Source organism: Parasteatoda tepidariorum, chromosome 12, assembly GCF_982258835.1.
Source record: "Parasteatoda tepidariorum strain Cologne lab strain chromosome 12, Ptep-v5.0, whole genome shotgun sequence".
Lineage (NCBI taxonomy): Eukaryota > Metazoa > Arthropoda > Arachnida > Araneae > Theridiidae > Parasteatoda > Parasteatoda tepidariorum.
This window is the reverse complement of record NC_141766.1, coordinates 29072997-29093859: the sequence shown is the minus strand read 5'-3', so window position 1 is coordinate 29093859 and position 20863 is coordinate 29072997. Positions and strand designations below refer to the sequence as shown.

Here is a 20863-nt window from a genome sequence, read left to right as displayed (position 1 = left end):
CTTTTTTTATTACTGTTATAAATTTTTTATGTTGAAATAAAAGATAATAAAATTCGTTTTGTGTAAATATGTATTAATATATGTACTTGAATTTTAAAAAAAAATTAAGCAATAGTTAATATGTAGAAGAAAGTTTTAAATGTAGTACTTTTTTTATACGAAATACAAACGCAAATTGACTTATATGATTAAAATTTATTTATAGGATTAAAGCGCAATAGTCTTAAAGCTATCACACTCGGTTAAAAATAACAGATTTTTTATAGGGATAATTTTTATAGTAATTGTTAAGTAATACACTGTAAAAAGTCACTCTAAAAGTCACTGTAAAAATAAATCACTGTAAAAAGTCTAAAAATGTCAGCTGGTGTGCCAGTGTAAGACTATTTACTTCACTGAAAAATACTGTTATTTAAAAGGCGGACGCCTGCTTTCTTAAGCAATAAGAACTGCTTTTTTTCGTAAAATTTTTTTTAAAAAGAGCTACGTTAGAACTATGGTTGGTGCGAAGCGAGAGTAGAATTCGCGTGCCCAGTCAAAGCGGGGATTCGAACCCAGGCCATCTCAATGACTCGCGGGTACACTTTCCCCAGATCCGGTAGTTCTTGGCTATAAAGAAGGATCTGAAACAATCATTTTCTTAAAAGCCTTACTCATTTAAATCAAAGATACGTGTAAAAAAGTTTAAAACTAAAATGTTTAATGGTTATGAATAAAAATGTCTGGCAATTAAACTTAACGAAAAATTGTATCTAAAGAGAGATAATAATCAGTTAGAGTATCTGTTCAACAATAAAATAAAATCGCGATTTTATTTATACGATGTTCAAAACCATAAAATAATTGCTGATGAGTAAAAACAAGCAAAGAAAATAATCATAAAATTATTTGTAGAAAGATGAAACAATCTTACAGTAAGCAAAACTGTTAAACTTGCAAAAATTTAAATTGACAGTTTTTATCCTTTTATGATTATGGTGAAAAACAGAGAAAAACTGTTTTGTGAGAAAATGAGCTTTAAACTATCAGATCTATGAAAAGGTGAGAGAGAAAAATAAATAAAAGGAAAAAAAATGAGAATTTTGTAGCTCGCGGAGAACGATTAAAGCCGAAAAAATCTGTCTCTATCTTTATTCAGTTTTTTTCTACATTAAAAAGGCCTTTTTTCTGTAAAATTTACAGTTATTTTTTAACTGTAAATTATAAAATAAAATTTTAATTTTTCTAAAAAGTAGTTTTAGTAAATTTTTTAATAAAAAATTGTAAACGGAAATTCAATCTCATTTATATGATTAAAGGGAGCAGTAGCCTTGAAACAATTGCACTCTGTTAAAATAGATAGACTCTTTTAAAGAATCTAAAAAGATCAGAAAGTACAATTTTAATAAATATACTTGACAATACGTTAATCAGCTGTAAGACACAGTGTCTAATACAGAAAATTATAAAAAAATAATATTCTCTAAACGAGTAAAAAAATTAGATCAGATAATGAGCAAATTTAATTACCACATATGGATCTGACTTGAGAGTCAACCACAAATTCGTGACAAAAGATCATTTAATGAATAGTTGAGCAGAACAGGGGAATATCACCAAGCAATTCCAGAAATAAAAAAATTTTAACTACAAGGGTCTTTTCTTTACCAAAACAATCCCTTCCTTCCTGTAATAATCAATTAAAAGCAACGAATATCTCTAATTACGAATTAATATTAATCACACAAGGGGTAGAAAAACGCGGGAAGAATACAAAAGACGAGGCACCCCTACCACCAAGGATATCCTTTTTCAAGCCCAGTTTATTAAGATCACGTATTTAACGACAACGGTTAGACTCATTTAGAGCTGCGACCTAAATGAACCAAGATCACGCTTTTCTTTTGGTTGGTGTTGGTTAATATCCGGTTCCTTTTTACATCCAAAATTTTCCAACGGTTTCCTGTATTATATCAAGACCAGCGCGACGAAGTGTTACAGTATCACCTGCCAAGGTATGCCTGTATGTGCGCAGAGGATGAGGTTAAAATGTATGGTGTCAGTCTTTTAGGGGATCTGATTTGCTGTTACCCTATTATATTTATCATTGACCCTTAAGATTCATTTCTGGGGCTATTAAAAGACCCGCTTAAGTTGTTCAGAAATTCCGCAATAGAGCATAGAGCGTTTCTGGTTGAACGAATCTGGTTAGACTTTTGCACCAGTCAAAAAGTTCCCGTTATATCCGCTGCATTTTAAAAATTATTTTGCTTCGATGAATTAACGGGAAACCGTTGAACGAATTCTTCAATTAGTTCGTTAAAAACTGAAAAAAGGAAACAGATTTATATTTGTTTAAAAGTCAAACTGATTGCCTGTAACGTAACAGCGGTTCCCTACTTTTTAACCTTTACGAACCATTTACTATCCATGAAAGTTTTTGCGCACCATCTGAGTTAGAACTTTTCAAAATTGTGAAAAGTTAATTTTAAAACTGCTCTCCTCATGTGATCTGATACAATGATAAAAATTTCGGATGAAATTACGATAAAAAGTACCGGCACTCAAGGTGCTGGTTTTGACCGTTACGTAACATATTACAGAACCAAAATCTGATGGACGGTAATTTTTTGCAATAATAATTCCTGTAAAATCACTTAATCTCTTTAATTAAATAAATATCACTGTAAAAATTATGGTATAATATTTTACGATAAAATGCATTTTATGGATATTGCACCAGTATGTGCCGATAGTGTTTACCGTAAATAATAAGCAGAATTTTGATCCAGGTATTTAAATAATTTCGCCAACCATCAAAAATGGAATTTATTACTAACTTGAAAAGAATAAATTTAATTTTTTTACATAAAGAGCTAAAAAAGATTAATAAATATAACTGGAAATTTAATTCCAGTATAAAGGTAAAATAATTTATCAAATTATTGAAAAGTAGAATTTGATTAAAAGTTAAATAAATAAAAATGAAGTTGTTAAAATTTAAAAAAAAAATTAAAATATTAAATTATCAAACACGAATAAAAGTGCAAATGGTAAAAATTTAAAAAAGTTTTTGGCTTTACAACAATATAAAGAGATATAAAAATTGTGCTTATCGGTACAATTGCTTTAATAATCTCTAAACAAAAGTACTAATAAATACATGTGTTATAATAATCTCTTAACAAGTGTCCTTATAAATACAATTGTATATTGTTTACCCATTCAGTAGCTTTTGTCATTAATGGTTCAAATAGCATGATTTGTTAATAGTATGATAAACAAAAGCCATTAAGCTTTTACTCAATGAAGCAAAGAAGTACAACACTTTTAATCTGCAAACTTCTTTAAAATGATTGAATCACTTTCCCTTTTCAAAAAAGAATCACGTTTTTAAAACTGGATTTTTATTGAAAGTATGAGTAATTCTTAGTAAAATAGTTTCATCGAATCGTTGAAGAATTTTAATCAACACTGGAGTACTTTTGCTCATTCAAGATTTGGTGAAAGAAAGAATTTAACCATTTGCGGGACACCGGTTTTTCAAGGAAACCATTTATTTTTGGAAATGATATAAACAAAGTTTTGTGTATCAGTTTTATTTTTCATCGCCACACTTTTTTATCAACCATTTTAAAGTTTGAAAATATCGTGGCAAAGTAAATGGCCTCAATCTTAAAATGAATGATCCGGCCATAATTCGTACACTAAGAGAAAAAGTATGGTTAAAACTACCAGAATATGGTTATATTTACCATGTTTCTGGATCTATGGGAACACTTAATAACTCGGTAGTTTTTACCAAAGAGCTTTGGTAACGATTTTGGTAAAATTAACAACAAAATATGATCTTATAGTATTTGATAAAATTAAGTGCATTTGGTAATTTTATTATGATATTTTAAAGGATGGCACAAAATCCACTTGCTTGGTTAAATTTACTTTTTAGTTTTGAATTTCTTCTAAATGTGCATTTGTAAGAACTATGATTTTGAAAACCAGAATTATCAACAAACCGTTACCATATAAACGGAAAAATTACCTAATGAATGGTTTAAATACTGTTAATTTTCGTTTTACGCGATAGGATTATGGTTATTTTACCAGACATTTTATTACCATACAGTAAGGTAATTTTACCAGAACATTTATCTCCGTGTATGACTCTTCTTTTCCAACAATTTAGTTCATTCTTTTTCCCTCTCTAAGAGTTAATCCTTTGAAGGTAAACATTTATATGAAATTTCTTAAAATTCAGAGCACTGTTAGATCAATTATTTCGCTTTTAAAATTCCTCTTAAACAAACAAGATATTCATGTCTTAGTTCATAGTTTATATAAATATCTATATATTCTGATCTAAATTTATAAAATTGTGATACTTTAATTCTAAAGTGCTGCCAGGCAGCAAAAATATTAATTAATCTAAGCATTAAGCCTTACCACTACTTTAAAGGTTCTTTTTATATTTTTAAAAGTGTTGCGTTTAAGCAAAATAATAGTAACTTTTGTAGACACGTAAACTGATGTAACTTTGTAGACGCATATTGTTCACAAAAACTAAAGATGCACAATTATAACACTTGCACCTGAGGCTTAAAAATTCTCAACTGGGCTATCCAAGTTAATTTAAATTTTTCAACCAAAGAGTGACTGAATGACTCAAAAATAGCCAAATAAATAAATGAAAGGCACAGACTCTTTTTTTTTAATGCTTAGCGTAAAACAACATTCATTTTGGCATTTGTTGTTGTTGTTACAATAGGATTATATCTGATAATCTATTGTAACCATGTTCGCTAAATTGAGATAAAATAATTTGCACTCATACGGTAAAAGATTTATTTTATATGATGAATTACTGCCTGATAACAAAATAATGTATTGTTATGTCACAAAATGTAGTAATTAAGTGAATAATTAAACCACTCGTTTTAAATATTTTGAAAAACAAATATGTAATATTCATTAATAATAACTTTGTCGGTATGCACTTTTAGAACAATGAAATAGGTAACAAAATAAACTTCCGCAAAATTTCGCCGATGTTTGTTTCTAAGAAAATAACAAAATCTGCACTTTTGCTTACTCAAAACCATTGTTGAGATGAAAGATGATTAAAATAAATGACTTAAATAAATTTCTTTTACCATTTATTTAATTTTTTTACCATGAAAAGAAAACTATATCAAGGTAAGCAAAGAAGAAAATTATCCTGAATTCTCTTTCAAAAGCGAGTATAGCGCGGGAAGTTTAATAAACGGAAATATCTGAGGTAAAACAGAGAAAATAAAAATCAGAAAATGAACTTCCGAGAAAAAATTCATAATAAAAAAAGAATGTCCCGTTATTAAACGGCTCAACCTGCCATACCAAAGGGGGAAGAAGCGTCTCACCTAAAGAAAAAAAATCGAAAAAAGAAAAACGCAAAATAAACCGAGTGAAAAAAAATCGACTTCGCAAAAGTCATCATCCTTATGCGTGGTTGAACCGTTTCACATCGCTGGTCAGTCCAGAAAACGTCCACAACTGGACCTTGAAAGGCGTTTCCCCGGGGGTTACCACACCACGCCACAATTTGTTTATCATAACAGGTGACTTATTTGAATTATTGCGTTTATTTTATAATTAGAATACAAGACAGACTAAAATAGTTTTCCATTGCCGCCAGCAGAAGTCATTATTTTCTTGTCATAAATGGTTCACACGACGATGATAAATAAGATGGTGGCTTCTGCTTACCCAAAGGCTATTGTAGAACTTATTAGAAACGAATAGAGATGTATTTATTAATCGTTTAATTCACAAGATTGCTGCATAGATAAGATCAAGGCACGCTATGTCGCATACATAGATAAAGCATGAAAACAAATATAGATAGGATTCCAACACTTTCTCAACACGGCAAAGATTATAATTATTCTAGCCTGAAACAATTTAACACGCATACTTCCGATTAAGCATTAAGTTCGTAATATATCATTAAAAGAACTTAGAATTCAGATTATACTGCCTTAAGGTTCTATTTTGTCACATGCCACATTTTTTTATCGATGACCATTAGACAGTTTTATCATCTATATCCCACTACCTAATAATTTTTTTAAAAGAATGTATTACTTAAACCATATAAGAGATATTAAATTTTTGCGATTGGATCAAATAATAGAAAGAAATTTCACCCTTAAATGTTATAATTTTTTTTAAATAATTCAAGGAACTTTATTACCAGAATATGCAAAACCTTACACTGAAAGCTTACATTAGCTGAAAGGGCTAATCGATCATCTCATGACTGGCTAAACAGGGGTTCAAATCCCAGCGTTGACACCACAATATTTCTTCCATTCTTTCAATACATGAAGAGTTTCTAGCATCCTTTACTCTTCAATAGGTGACTCTAGACTATTAGAAAGAACCTTTTAACTATTAGAAAGAACTATTAGAAAGAAACTTTCATTCCCGCACAGACCTCCAATGTACGATTTCATCATTTAGAAACGTATAGTTTTGTACTCGCGGTTTTTTAATTGTACCAGTTGTAAACGGTTTCAGGTAAAGGAATAAGGTAAAGAAATATTCTTAAAACCATAAACTTCATTGCTAATCAAATGGACAGACTGATGTTGGTTATTTACTGTAATTTCATAATGAAAATTCGAACAGTGTAGAATATTAAATTAATGATATATTTCGTCGGTATGCTTTGTAATATCGCTAAACTGCCAAATATTCCGGATTAAATTATGGCAAAAGGTACTGGCACCCTGAAAACAGAATCCGTTTTATCGTAAAATTCTTCATTATGGTAAAAGTTTATACCGAGATTTTTGCAATCATATTAATTTAATTACAGTGATTTTACAGCACTTGTTACTGTTTAAAAATTGCGGTTTATCAGATTTTTTGTCCCATAAAATTTCATGTTAAAAATTATATTTTACGGTGAAAAAACTAGCACCCCGAGTCCCGGTACTTTTTACCGTAATTTGATCCAGAATTTTTTACAGTGTACTAGCGGAACTATTTTTAGAATGCAAATTTTAATTAATTAATAGAAAAGGCTTGGTTCACATGAAAATGATAAATTAGATAGCGGTTTTGGTTTACCCAAAGTCATCTTTAGCTCTATTTAAAAAGGAGAACATTTGGAATTTTTAAGCGTTCATATTGTGGAATTGCTTACATTGATGCACACATACGTACGTTACAACGGCACGTTAGCTGCGCGTTAGATGTTCAGGAGATGCTTAGATTATGCAAAGCACGTTAAGTTGCGCGCAAGCAAATAGAGATAGCTTTTTAATATTGTAGACAAATATAGACAACCAAAATATAAACCGAAATATTTGGAATTTTTTAAGTGATTCTAATTTGATTAAATTTGAATTATAAAATTTTGTATTCACGAAAAATTATCTTCTACTATCTAACGTTATAATAAATATGATGTAAAATTGATAAATCTGATATTAAGACGTCTACTTAATATTTAATGGAAATTAAAATTTTAATTCAACGTATTTTAAGTAAGTTGCCGCGCATAATTAGCCCGTTTTCCACTAAAAAATTAGTTTTTATCATTGGCATGTTGTAATTAAGATAAAATAGTTGAAGTAATTATAAGATTAAATTTTTTGTGCTCGCATTCCCTTTCTATTTTCTTAGACAAATATGTTGCGTTCACAGATATTAAGATGGAAAATAGAATTATTCTTTATACTTCAAAATTTGCTATTATACTGGAAATTTCAATGTTAATCAGAAATAAATGCAGATAAAATTAAGATGTCTTAAGCAGCCCCCAGTACTACTGTAAATTATCATCTGTACAGTTTATGGCTTTAGCACGTGAATATTTTCTTCAATATAGCATTTATTGGACATGAAAAGGGAAACATATTGAGAATATAATATATTAGAAATTCCTACTCTGTATCTTGAAGATTTGGAACATTTAAGTTTTCAGTTATATACTTGAATTAATTTTAAAAAGTTCAAATACGTCTTTTATCATTACTGTGTCTTAATTACTTTTTTAAAGTGTTATATTCTAAAATACAAGCCAATTTCAATATTTAAATTAAAAGAGTGATTAAATCAAACTGTTATTGGCTTAAGACAATAGAATTATGCATCCTTGATACTTAATAAATATTAAAATATCGGGAAACAAAACAACATGACAAAGAAACCAAATTCTTTATTGTTTCATACAAAACAGAACAAAAAAATTCTTCTTGCTAAAAAAAAAATTCTTAACTGACATTCCCGAATTTGCCTTAGTGATCTTCTTTAAATGCCCTGTTATTAAGGAACGGTTTGAACCATTTAAAGTTTGTTAAATATAATTTTAAAAAAACATGTTTAAGGAAACCAACTTTTTGATTGTTTAATACCTGACAAAATAAAATATTTTTTCCTAATAAGACAAAAAATCTTAAGTGATGTTGCCAAATTTGCTCTACTGAACTTTTTCAAAAACCCTATCATTAAGGAGTGTTCTAAATAGAGGAAAAAAATGTTCTTGATCATTTAATTCCAACACCCTCCCCCCTTCCGCAAAGTTCCGTTAGAGATGAAAGTCCGCAGTAAAAACATCCCTCACAAAACATCGTTTTCTCCCACTAAAAGATCGTCTGCCTGCCGTATCCTCACTGGTAGACTAGCCGATGCACGCTACAGAGGAAAAATCACCTGCGGAAAAAAAATCAAAACAAAAGCAAAAAAAAGACCCGCTCGCGAGCGATCCGTCCGATCTTACCGAGAAGCAACAGGTGAAAGTGAAGAGAGCGCACCACCACAATACTCAGATGATAATAAAATGAATAAAAAAAGGACACAACAATATAATCAACAAAATAGAATTTAGTTCCGTTGAGCGCGTTGTGTGACGTCACGGAAACCTTGAAGACTACTTTTTAGTGTCAGGTAAATCTCTTAAGAGCGGCAAACGTGATTCTGGTTTTGATTCGAACAGTTCTTGAATCCTCCATCCCTTTAACTTATCCTTTCTTCATCTTTATCCCCATTCCCCGAATGATCTTAGGATAGAGGGACTTTTGTGTTCGAAGAAAATGGATTATAGGGGGATTCGACTAGTGATTGAATGATTAAGATCGATAATTTTTTAAATTGTTTTTATTGATTGGTTGTGGAGGGACTTGGAAAAAATTTTAAGGAGAGTGAAACTTATTGTTTGGAGTGAAACATTTCATCCTTGGATTAATTTACTTGTGATTTGTATGGCTCCTTTAGATATGGTGAGAAATTTATATTTATTTAATTAAATTATAATTTAAATTAATTTAAAATTATAATTTTGCATTTAACGGGATAATAAAAAATAAACTTAAAAAAGAATAATAATTTATTTCTTGCAATTAATTGAGATTTTTAAGCTATAAATTAGAAATAATTATTTTTCTCTAAACTAAACTACAAAATTTTGTTATCAGAGTGTAATTTAATTATTTATATCTCTTAATAAAATACAAATTCAAATGAAATTCTTAATGCAATATAAAAATTTTTTTTAATAAATCTTTAATTATTTTTTAAACAAACAATATTTTAAAACAAACTTTTTAACCATCTATTAAAACAAAGTGTTTTTTTAAATGATTTGTAAATACATCAAATGGAGGGAAAGGCATATTTTTAATACTTTTGAAGCAAAATATTAAGAAATTTTCCATTTTTTCTTCATATTATTTATGTCTTTAAGATTAATATCAGTTTATTTTACTTATTTCAATGCCTAAAGAAAAGAAATTAATTAACTTAATGTGAGTTTATTAATTTCAGTAAATATTTTTCAAACAATCACAGCAAATCATTCAAGTAATAAATAGTAAAAGAAACAGTATCACTGGTTTTACATCATGTTAAATATTATATAAATAGTTATAATTCAGTATTAATGTGTATACATATCGTGAATTTCTCACATTGAATATTGCATAGCTTTTTTTCGACCAAAAAAAAAAGGAATTAATATACTTTTCAGGCAATTCTAGCTTTTCACTTTAGGAAAATTAACTAATCATTTTCTGATATTAATTACATTCATTTTGAAACTTTGTCTGTATACATTTTAGTGTATAGGATTTTTAAAAATCTTACTTCAGTCTATTTCGTGAAATTCCATTTTTTTATATACATATAAAACTGCTTTATATCTTATCATAGTATAAAAGATTGGAATTGGTTGTAAGAGTTAGTTCTAATAATGCGACTTTAAAAATATATTTTACTTATTAGTTAGTTACTTGTCTGTAATTGTGAGCTACCTCAAAAACTGTTAGTTGCCGTATTCTGAGACAGTAAAAATTGCTTCATAGAATATATTGCTTTCCAAATTATATATTCTGCTTTTTTAAATGTCCACAAAAATTTACAAAAATTATAATTCGAAACTTGAAACTAAATTATCTTTTTTTTTGCAAGTTTTCGATATTTTAATGTAACATCGAGGAAAAAAAGTATAGTCAGAACTACAAGAATATGGTAAATTTACCCTGTCTCTGTCTCTAAGGGAACACTATAACCATAGTAATTTTTACTGAAGTTCTTTGGTAAAGAATTTGGTAAAATTAATAATGAAATATGGTTTTAAAATATGTGTTAAAGTTTGATAAATGTGATAAAATTCAGTTCCTTGGAATAAAAGCATAAAAATCATTTATTCGGTTAAACGTACTTTTCAAAATTGTATTTTTACTAAATATTTGGTAATAAGAGCTGTAATTTTGAAAACCATAATTTCCTGCAAACCGTTACCATAAAAACGGGAAGAGTACAAAACGAATGGTTTACATACAGTATAATTTGGTTTTATTACCAGAACTATGTTTTTTTTTTACCCTAAGACCGTTACCATAAAAACGGGAAGAGTACAAAATGAATGGTTTACATACCGTATAATTTGGTTTTATTACCAGAACTAAGTTTTTTTTCACCAGAAAATTTTTCTCCATGAAGTTTCGACTTTGTTACAATACAACGGAGAATATTCAAAAAAGTCGCAACATAAATCAATAAAATTATGTTTTATGAATTTAATATAATAAATAAAAAAAATTTTTATGATAATGAAAAAAAATTCATAATTTAATTTTTTTAAAAATATAATTTTTTAAACGTAGAATATCTGCTTTTCTTTATTTCAAAAAGATTATAGACATTGCTTTGCTAATAAATTGATCGAATTTATTATATTGATGTAAATTTTCCTCTAATATTTTCATTACTTAAAAATGTCTTACACAGTAATGAAAAAGATTAAATTGTTTTCGAAAAAGTATATATTTTTTAATAAGTATATTTTGAGAATAATAATAGAAGAGAGATTATAAAAAGAAATGTAACAAGAGAATATAATGAGAGAATATAAGACGAAATATATTTGTGAAATTGATTTTAATGTCTATTAACATCGATTATAATTTCAAAAACTTTTAAACGTAGGGTGTAGACTATTAGAAGCATCTTCATTTTTCCCAATTCATTAAATTAGCTCAAACAATTTGAGAAAAATAATGCGAAATTTCACCTTTATTAGAACACTCGTTTTGTTGAAAATAATTGTCTCTGTTGAAAATAATTGTCTCTTTTGTTGAAAATAATTGTATTTGAAATTTAAAGGTCTTAAAAAGCGTAAAGAAAATACATTTCTCAAATTGCTAAACAAAATTGTAAAATACATTGAAATAGTTGAAGAAATTAAATTGGCAACTGTGTTTTGAATTTTAAAAATTAATAAATACATTTTAATACTCTGAAATGTGCTTTCATTTCTAACTAACAAAATGTAAAAGCTTAATAGGAGAGATATAATGTAGAATATATTTGGTAAAAAATGCTAAATTTTTGAATTTTATAAGTTAGATACAAGATATTTTCCTTGTAATTGGTTATCTACAGCATAAATAAAAAAGCTTTTGCTTAAATTAAAATATTAAAATATTTTGATAAATAGAAAATCTAAAATTATAACAAAAATAATAAAATAATTCATGTAAAATATGATAATTTTTTTATTTATCAAAAACACGTATATTTTAGTACGAAATTTAGAGTCAAATCATTTACGAACTAAAAAATATCATTTACAATCAAAGAAAAAAACCATTTACAAAGCGTATACTTTAGAAAACAGTCAAAAATACGGGATCGCTAACTAACTTTTACAAATTGTTTCATACAAAGCATTATATGACTCCTTTCTTTTGAGTTCCGTATTTACCCTCTAATTAGAATTCCACTAATTACTTGTACAATTAGAATTTGTCATCTAATTGAGTTTTAAGAAAATTTCCTGTACTTTAAATGTTATTCCATATTTGCCACTCTAATGGATTTCGAAATCAATTCCTCTAGTTGAAATCCATACTAGTCCTTATATTAGAATTCCATATTTGCCACCCTAATGGATTTCAAAATCTATTCCTCTAGTTGAAATCCCTACTTGTCCTTATATTAGAATTCCATATTTGCCACCCTAATGGATTTCAAAATTTTTTCCTCTAGTTGAAATCCATACTTGCCCTTATATCAGAATTCAATATTTGTTATTGAATTAGAGTTTCATACTTGTCCTCAACTAGGAATTCCATATTTGCCATTTAAATTAAATTTTACATTAACTAATCTTATATTAAGCTATATCAGAGTTATTGCCATATTGGTTATTTTATAAGAGTTAATATTAAGTGGTTCATTTCAAAACTTTATTAGATTTCATATTTTTGATCGTATCGAAGCTTCATACTAAGAACAAGATTTATAATAAAGAAGTAGATCCGTTTAGTTTAATACATTGATTGCTTACTTTAAAATGTTACTTCTAAGGATAAATGATTTGTCTGTGAAAAAAAAGGAATATTTTATTTTTTAAATTTTTTATTTAAAAAAATCACTAAATATATTAAAATACGTTCGATAATTCTCCATATTGTATACATTATTATGTAGACCAAAAATTGAAATATATATCGAATATGTAATTTAAAACTTATTTTATATATTTTAATAAGTAAAACTTATTAAAGTACATATTTACTAACTTTTCTCTCGTCAATAATTGCTTTATTGAATTAAAAAAAATTTTAAATATGCCTAAAAGTTTACGGATTTTTCTTTTCATACTTTTTTTATAAATTAGTTGCTAAACTGATGAAAAGAAAATTTCTGTGGTCCAAAAATAGTTTAAGAAAAGATGTTTAAGACAACATCTATTTAAAGCTAGCCAAGATCGATTTCTTACATCCAATATATTTTCACGCAATGGAAATATGGTTAAATATTTAAATTTAAAAATTTCGAAGTAATTTCGACTGATAAAGTAATTGAAAATCTAACTGGGAGGCTATATATTTACATTATATCATTAAAACCCAAAATAATGGTTTTTATCATTCAATCGTTATATATTATATTGTTATACGATGACTTATAGGTTTCTCAAGTATAGGCTTAAAAAACTCCCATTTTTACGAGTTATTGACAAGCGCGTGCTCTTATTTCAATTATTGTTAGACGGAAGAAGAAAACATGATGACATAACAAAAATAAAATTTAGCTAAAGAATTGTGACCTAAAAATCAAAACAAGGTGCAGAGTCAGTCGCTGTTTTCTCAAAATTTTCGTTAAGTCATCCAGTTCAATAATATAGATAAACAAGATGCTCTGAATAATAAACAATAAATATAAATGATTTGACCCAAATTAAATGAACCATTTATTTTACTTCCTAGAAAAATATGTAATCACAAATTTTCGAATTTAAATATTTAAAGTAAACGCAATTAAATTTTCTTCAAAATGTCGAAATTTGCAACCAAAACGTAATAAATCTATGATTGTATAGTTTTTAATCATAGAATCAGACCCGTATACGAATAGATCAATGAATCACCAATTCCTCTAATATTCCTAAATTTGCGAAATTTATCAAAAATTTTAACAAACTTTCCGTTTATTCGTATTTCGTAACTACACTGAACAAAATTCCGGATAAATTTTTTCCTGATCAAATCAAATCCGGAACCAGCACTCAGGCTGCAAGTACTTTTTACAGGGAAATTTCTTTTTACCATTAAATTTACTACGGCAAAAAATTTTATGTACCGTAATTTTTACAGTAAAAGAACTGAATCACTGTAATTCAATAAATATTAGGATATAAAATTTTGCGACAAATAAAATTATAAAGTAAAATTATTTAATTTACGGTAATATGTATTTTGCTGATGCTGCACTCAAATTGTCAATACTTTACACCCTAATTTAATTGAGAAATTTTTACTTTGCATAGAACCGATGCTTTATTTTCTCCACTTTTAAAATACAAATTTACATCAATTATTGTGTATAAGACATAATTTAAAATTTCGTTAAAAAGAGTAAGCTGAATTATCTGAATTGAAATTATTTGAAATAAAAACTTAAATCTTTACCAAAATAATACTCCATGATTTTGAAGCGAAAAAAAAGTAGCATTCACTTAGAAATAATTTAACGTAACTTTTCGTTGAAGAATATTTAATAGTAGTAAAATTATATTTTTAAATAATAGAAAAATAGTATTTAATTTATATTATCCAGATAATTGGAAGTATGGCTGTTTTAGATTCTTCAGTTTCTGTTCTACTTCAGTATTATATGATAATAATAATTTTTATTTACAAACTCTAAGTTCATATATAGTAATTTTATAACACAAATTCATTTAAATGCATTTTTTTCCACTTTTTTTCATATCTCTTTTATTTGTAATTTTATGTTTTTATCACCGGAGTTGTAAGATACCATAGATACTATAAATGTTAGTTGTATTTTATATTAGTTTTTTATTTCCTTTGCATCATTTTAATTTTTAAAATAGTTTTTGAATTATATATGCTATATTAAATAATAAAGGAGCAATGCTTAAAATGAAAAGAAGAACATTAGTTAGTTGTCAATAAACGAGGAAAATAACATGCCAGGCGCATGAAAGCTGCAGTGCAGCGAAGAAAGACGATGACTACAACCAAAGCTGAACAAAGGTTTTATGGGCCTCAGAATAAAATTTATTGAGAGCACAAAAAGAATAATTTTCATATTTTTTAGAGTTATTGAAGACTCTTTATACGAAATTATAGTTCTCATATAGATATAAAGAAATTCTCAGCAAATCTTTACTAAAAAAAATATCCAAACACGATATTTTTTGTAAGAAATTGGAACAACAGTCGTTGGCTCCGGGATAACTAACTCTTCCTCCCCTCTTGAGTACGGCCTTGACTATATCACATGTAAGTTACATGAATACTTTGTATAAATTTCCTTATAAAATAAAAATGTCTGCTACTTTTTCGCTGAAATTCTAGTTTTTCTAAATTTCTCATGGAGTTAACATCTATACAAGGGTTTGTCTCTCTAGTGAGTTAAGACAGGGTGATTTGAATGTTTCAAGAAAAAATCATTTGTAAAAAAAGTCGCATATGTATGACTTTTCAGAAGTGGTATATAGTACACAACTTAACAATGAATTTCAATTCAACTTAACAATGAATCTGTCATTTTCTAGGTTGAAGGGTTAGCTCTAACAGGCTTTCGAATCAATCTACCCAGTTTTGCCCAAATTTTCTCTACACTCACAGAAAACAACTCTTTATGTTGAGTTATAATATTCTTACTTTGAACCATAATACGGAAGTTTATTGCATAATTTTTGCAACCTTTGCTTCGTACAAACTAATTATGACAAAGGTATTAGAACTAATCGCTTTTAAAGGTGTATTTTTTCCCTCAAATAATTTCATTCAGATAGAAATAATACCTCAAAATGAAATAAAAACTATAGAAAGGAATTATTTAATATTTAAAATTCATTTGAATAAGGCTTGAATAAATGTTATGTGATTTGAACCATTAAGAATTATTCACCAGTTTCTTTAGTTCATAAATATTTAACTGTAATTTATTAAAAGAGCTATTAAAAAGATTAATTTAGTAAAAGTACTTTTTACAATGAAAAAAAAGTGCAACGTAAAGTATGAAAGTATAAAGTATATATAAAAGTATTAAAAGTTAAACTACTAGATTATGGAAAAATTACGGTGTTTCTGGTGCTCTGAGAACGCCAAAAAAAACTCGGTGATTTTTACTGAAGCACTTACGCAATGATTTTGATTAAAATTACAATAAAGTATGATTTTATAATATAAGATAAACTATGGTAAACGTAGTAAAATTTAGAAATTTTATCATTATACCTTAAAGCATGGCATAAAAAACCATTTATTCAATTAAATTTACTTAGCAGTTTTTACTAAATATTAGGTCATCAGAACTACAATTTTAAAACTAGAATTTTCGATGACCCTTATCATATAACGTAAAAATTTCTAAATGATTGGTTTAAATACCGTATATTTTGGTTTTATTAACCAGTATTATTGTTTATTTTTTTCTAAAAGAGTCGTTATCATGCAGTCCGGGAATTTTAATAGAAATTTCTTTTCCATGTTGGAATCGGAAAGTTATGAGTCATAACTTTCCGATGTGTCATAACTTTATGTGTCATAACTTTCCGAAAGTTATGTGTCATTTACGAAATGAAACATTAATTATTAATTAATTAATAGTGGCTATGTAAAAGTAGCAGTTACAGGTCTGTCAATTTTAAATTTTGAGTTGATTATTTTCTAAATTATGTTTCAGTTAAGTCTGACCATTCATTAATAATACGGGGCTTTATGTATATAATTTAGATGACAGTAATTTTATTTATTATTCAATGTTGGAATAATATCACCAAGAAAATGTTTCGATACTTTAAAAGTAGCTTTTTTAAACCAGATTAATACTCTTATTTGCTTAAAATATAAATAGCAAAGATCATAAAAGGCAGTATTTCAACTAACAAACGTTTTTTCAAACAATAGTTTTACGTCAAACATATGATAAGATAAAATCTAATTTATTATTAACGAGTTTAAATGAATTATAAATATTATAGAATAACCAAACTAGTTCAATTATTCAATTTGCTATTTAAATTTTATCCAATTGTGTAATTGATAACATTAACTATCTGGGAAGAAAAAAATATTTAAATACATTTACATTAGAACATTACGTAAAATTATGATTAATACTCTTTTTATTGAATGGAATATAAATTTATAGCATATTTACTACGAAAACTAATTGTTAAATTGCGATGAATAATAGGATTTCAAGACCATTTAACAATTATTTTCTTCAAAAAAAACAGTTTATTTTATTCTTACCGTAATGCATTTAAAAGAGGAAAGATGTGATGAAAATTAATAATTATTATTCGCGCGGGGGTTTGATATATAAACAAATGCTGTTTGTTTACATTAAAAATCTTGTACAGGTTTACCGCGGACACAACAATCCTTGACACTGATTATTCAAATTAAGATGCTAACAGATCTACTCAACTTGGTTAGTTATTAGTTTTTTAAAATATTTTCCAAGGTGAAGTTCATACGATAATAAAAACAAAAGACATCAAATCGACATTCCGTTGTGCGGCATAAACAAACAGTTTTGTCGAATAAATGGTTTTAATATAACTTGTTTTGTTATTTCCTCATTCGAGAAAGTATTTTTGAGATTGTTATGACAGAGATTGTATATGCATTTAAAACTTCATTACTATTATCGTTCAAATTCGTTTAAAATAGACTAAATTATTTGGTCATATCTTTACACAGAAAAAAATATGATCAAAGCTATCAGAATATGTTAAAATTTACTGTTTCTGGCTCTATGAGAACACCGAAAAGTTTGATAATTTTTGCCAAAGCGCTTTGGTAATGATTTAGGAAAAATTAGCAATAAAATATGGTTTCATAGTCTATCATAAAATTTGGTAAATGTGGTCAAATTTGATCAGGATAATATTATCATTATATCTTAGCAATCATGATACACAAATTTGTTCGTGATAATTTTATCATGATGCCTTAGCATACAAACCATTTATTCGATTAAATTTAAATTTAGGCTGTTAGTGTTTTTTTACTAGTTGTGCAATTAAAAGAGCTATAATTTTGAAAACTAGAATATCCGGTAAACTGCTATCATATGAATGGGAAAAATTGCTTAATGCATGGCTTAAATACCGTATATTTTGGTTTTATTAACCAGAGTTATATTTTTTTTAAATAAGAAGCGTCATTATCATACAATATGGTAATTTCAATAAATTTTTTTTTTCTCCGTGTGGATTTTGTCTAGAATAAGGTTAGATTATTCGTTCGTTTGATTATTCGAATTGAAATGAAATTCTATTTAATTTAAGAGCTTCAGATTTAGTCAAAATAAATTGATTTTTTAGGTTTTGATATTTTGTTTTCATTCTAAATTTCAGTAGAATGTATATATATATTTTTTTTGTACATTTAGGGTTGGTAGTTTTACGTAGAAAAATCGATATACATTTAATATTAACTCCTGTGTGCCATTTATGAAAGAAATATAATGTTAAACGCGTTATTTTTTCTGTCGAAAACCAGATTTTTTGCATGACTACCCTCAAAAACTGCCAAATACGTATAGAGACAGACATTTTGTCGTAAGGCATTCAAAATTTTTATAGTATATTTCAGACATCTATGTAAAATACAGTTATATACAAACATATTCAAATGTATAATTATAAGCAACAAATGAATATTAATATGTAATTAATAATTATTAAAATAGAAATTATAGTTTTGGGTAGAAGAAACAAAATTTTAATTTATTTTCAGATTTTTATTTGTGAGTCTTAATTAGAATTAATTTGTGAGTCTTCTTTAGAATTTTTAAAATAGAAATGTTGAAATCTTTGCATAATGCAATTATTATTCTAGTTTTCAAATTATTTAAATAGAAATATTTTGGTTTGATTTTATAATTAGCAAATTTTTTTTCTTAACTTTGCTGTCTTAACAACACAACATTAAATCCTAATTAATATATGTTATAATTCCAATTTATTTATTGCTTTTAGAATTTACATGAGAAAAAATTAAGGAAAATCGTAAATTTTATTATCATAAATAATAAAAGATTCCGTAATCTCTATTTTTAGTAAATTTTTTTCTAAACGCATTATTTATTTTTGCGTATAGTTGATAATTTGTTAGTAAATTTTGGTCTATATTTTAAGTTCATTTAAGTAATAAAATAGTTTTTAGAGACATTTACAATATGCGTACTAGTCTCATTCTTTGAAAAAACAAAGATTTTTAAAACTTAAATAGGATTTAAATATTTCTTAATATTAGCTTGGTTCATTCAGAATTTCTTTTAAATATAATTTGGAGAAAAACACTTTTTAATTTCAACTGAAAATAGTATTAGGGATATTTATATCGAAATCCAGGTTATATTTTAAAAATAATTTTATATGCGTTCTAATAATTTTAATATCGTTTTTTAATTAACTGAATAATTAATTAATTTAAAATAATTAAAAAAAATATGCATTAGAATTAACAGTTTTAAGAAAACTATCGTGTTTGATTAGAAAATGTGATGTTTGGTTGAAAAGTCCAAAATTTGTTTCATAATGCTGTTATTAACTTTCCAAAATTATTATTAGTTCAAAATCTGATCCTACTTAATCACTTAAAACACCTTTCAAATAATGATGTGAAAAAATTATTATTTTCCTCAAAATTTTTAAAAAAAAAAAAAAAACGCAATGCAATGCAATATAGCGTATTTTATCATGAGGCTTATAAATATTATGCGCAAATTTTATTTCAAAAACATTTATAAGAAATATTTGGACCGTGGTCATGATATTTGTTTTAAGTTTGTTATTTTAACAATGTCTTTAAGAATATCGTTATTTTTAACAAATCCTTTTTAACGGAAATATATTTACGCTAATATACACAAGTTTGTAAACAAATAAGTAATAGCATCATTTTTATTTTTTATCATTTTCCCACACAATGGATCAGAGTAATTAATATTGAGCACCATGCACAGCCATTAGTGTTGAACACCAATCAAGAGTAATTAATGTCGAACACAAATTGATATTTATTACTAGTAATTTTCAATATTAATTGCAGTTTTATTAGTCCTATTAATTTAAAAAACATAGACTTGAATTATCTCTGATTGTTTCAAACACAATCACGAACTTTAACAATTACTATAAAAGTTGTGATCCGCAGATTCACAGTGCCGCTTGAATTGCATATATCTTTGAGATATATTTAGCAAGTTTACTAATACAAACGTTCTGCATTAAATCTTTACTTTTATTTTATAATAAATCTTCCTTCTACTTTTTGTCTTTCATTTAGTAGAAATAAGAAAAAAAAGCACTTTTATAAAAAAGGGTTGCACATTCGAGTTTAGATTAAGTTTCAAATTTATTTTTGTTTTATTTTTTGTTATTGCTTTGTTATTTATTTGAAAATAAGGGTTAAAAAAATGAAATTCGCATGGTTTATGAATCAAAGAGATATATTAATTTTATCAATATATTTTAATTGAAATAAAAGTAACATAATAACAGTAAAAGTAACAGCATAAGTAACTCAGTTTAGTACCACATTTCTTTGTGATGTATGCGTGAACCTGAGCTTTATGTTTACATATGGCATTCGTTTATCTTAGATTTACTTTTTTGGGTTTACTTAACTTAAGTTTCTATATTAGTCTTGTTATATTTACATACATGAATTTCCCTAAGTAAATCCTGCCCTTTACAATTACATGGAGAAAACAAATTCTGGTAAAATTACTGTACCGTATGGTTACGGCATTACCAAACAAACATAATTTTGATATCAAAAACCAAAATATATGATAATTAAAATATTCGTTAGGTAATTTTCAGTTCATATGGTATTGG

The 20863-nt window shown here is 26.7% G+C and overlaps 1 protein-coding gene across 2 annotated transcripts in view; it reads left to right on the top strand.

Moving 5' to 3' along the window:
- Positions 1-20863, top strand: part of LOC107450205 (uncharacterized) — a 69081-nt gene that overhangs the window by 12137 nt on the left and 36081 nt on the right. Inside the window, exon 1 of one of the 2 annotated variants that reach the window (XM_016065951.4) lies at positions 8745-9242. The exons of the other annotated variant lie outside the window; for it this stretch is intronic. Coding sequence (XP_015921437.1) covers positions 9225-9242 — 18 coding nt within the window. The 5' untranslated portion in view covers positions 8745-9224. Of the gene's footprint in view, positions 1-8744; positions 9243-20863 lie in introns of those variants that run through there. 2 annotated transcript variants of the gene reach the window in all.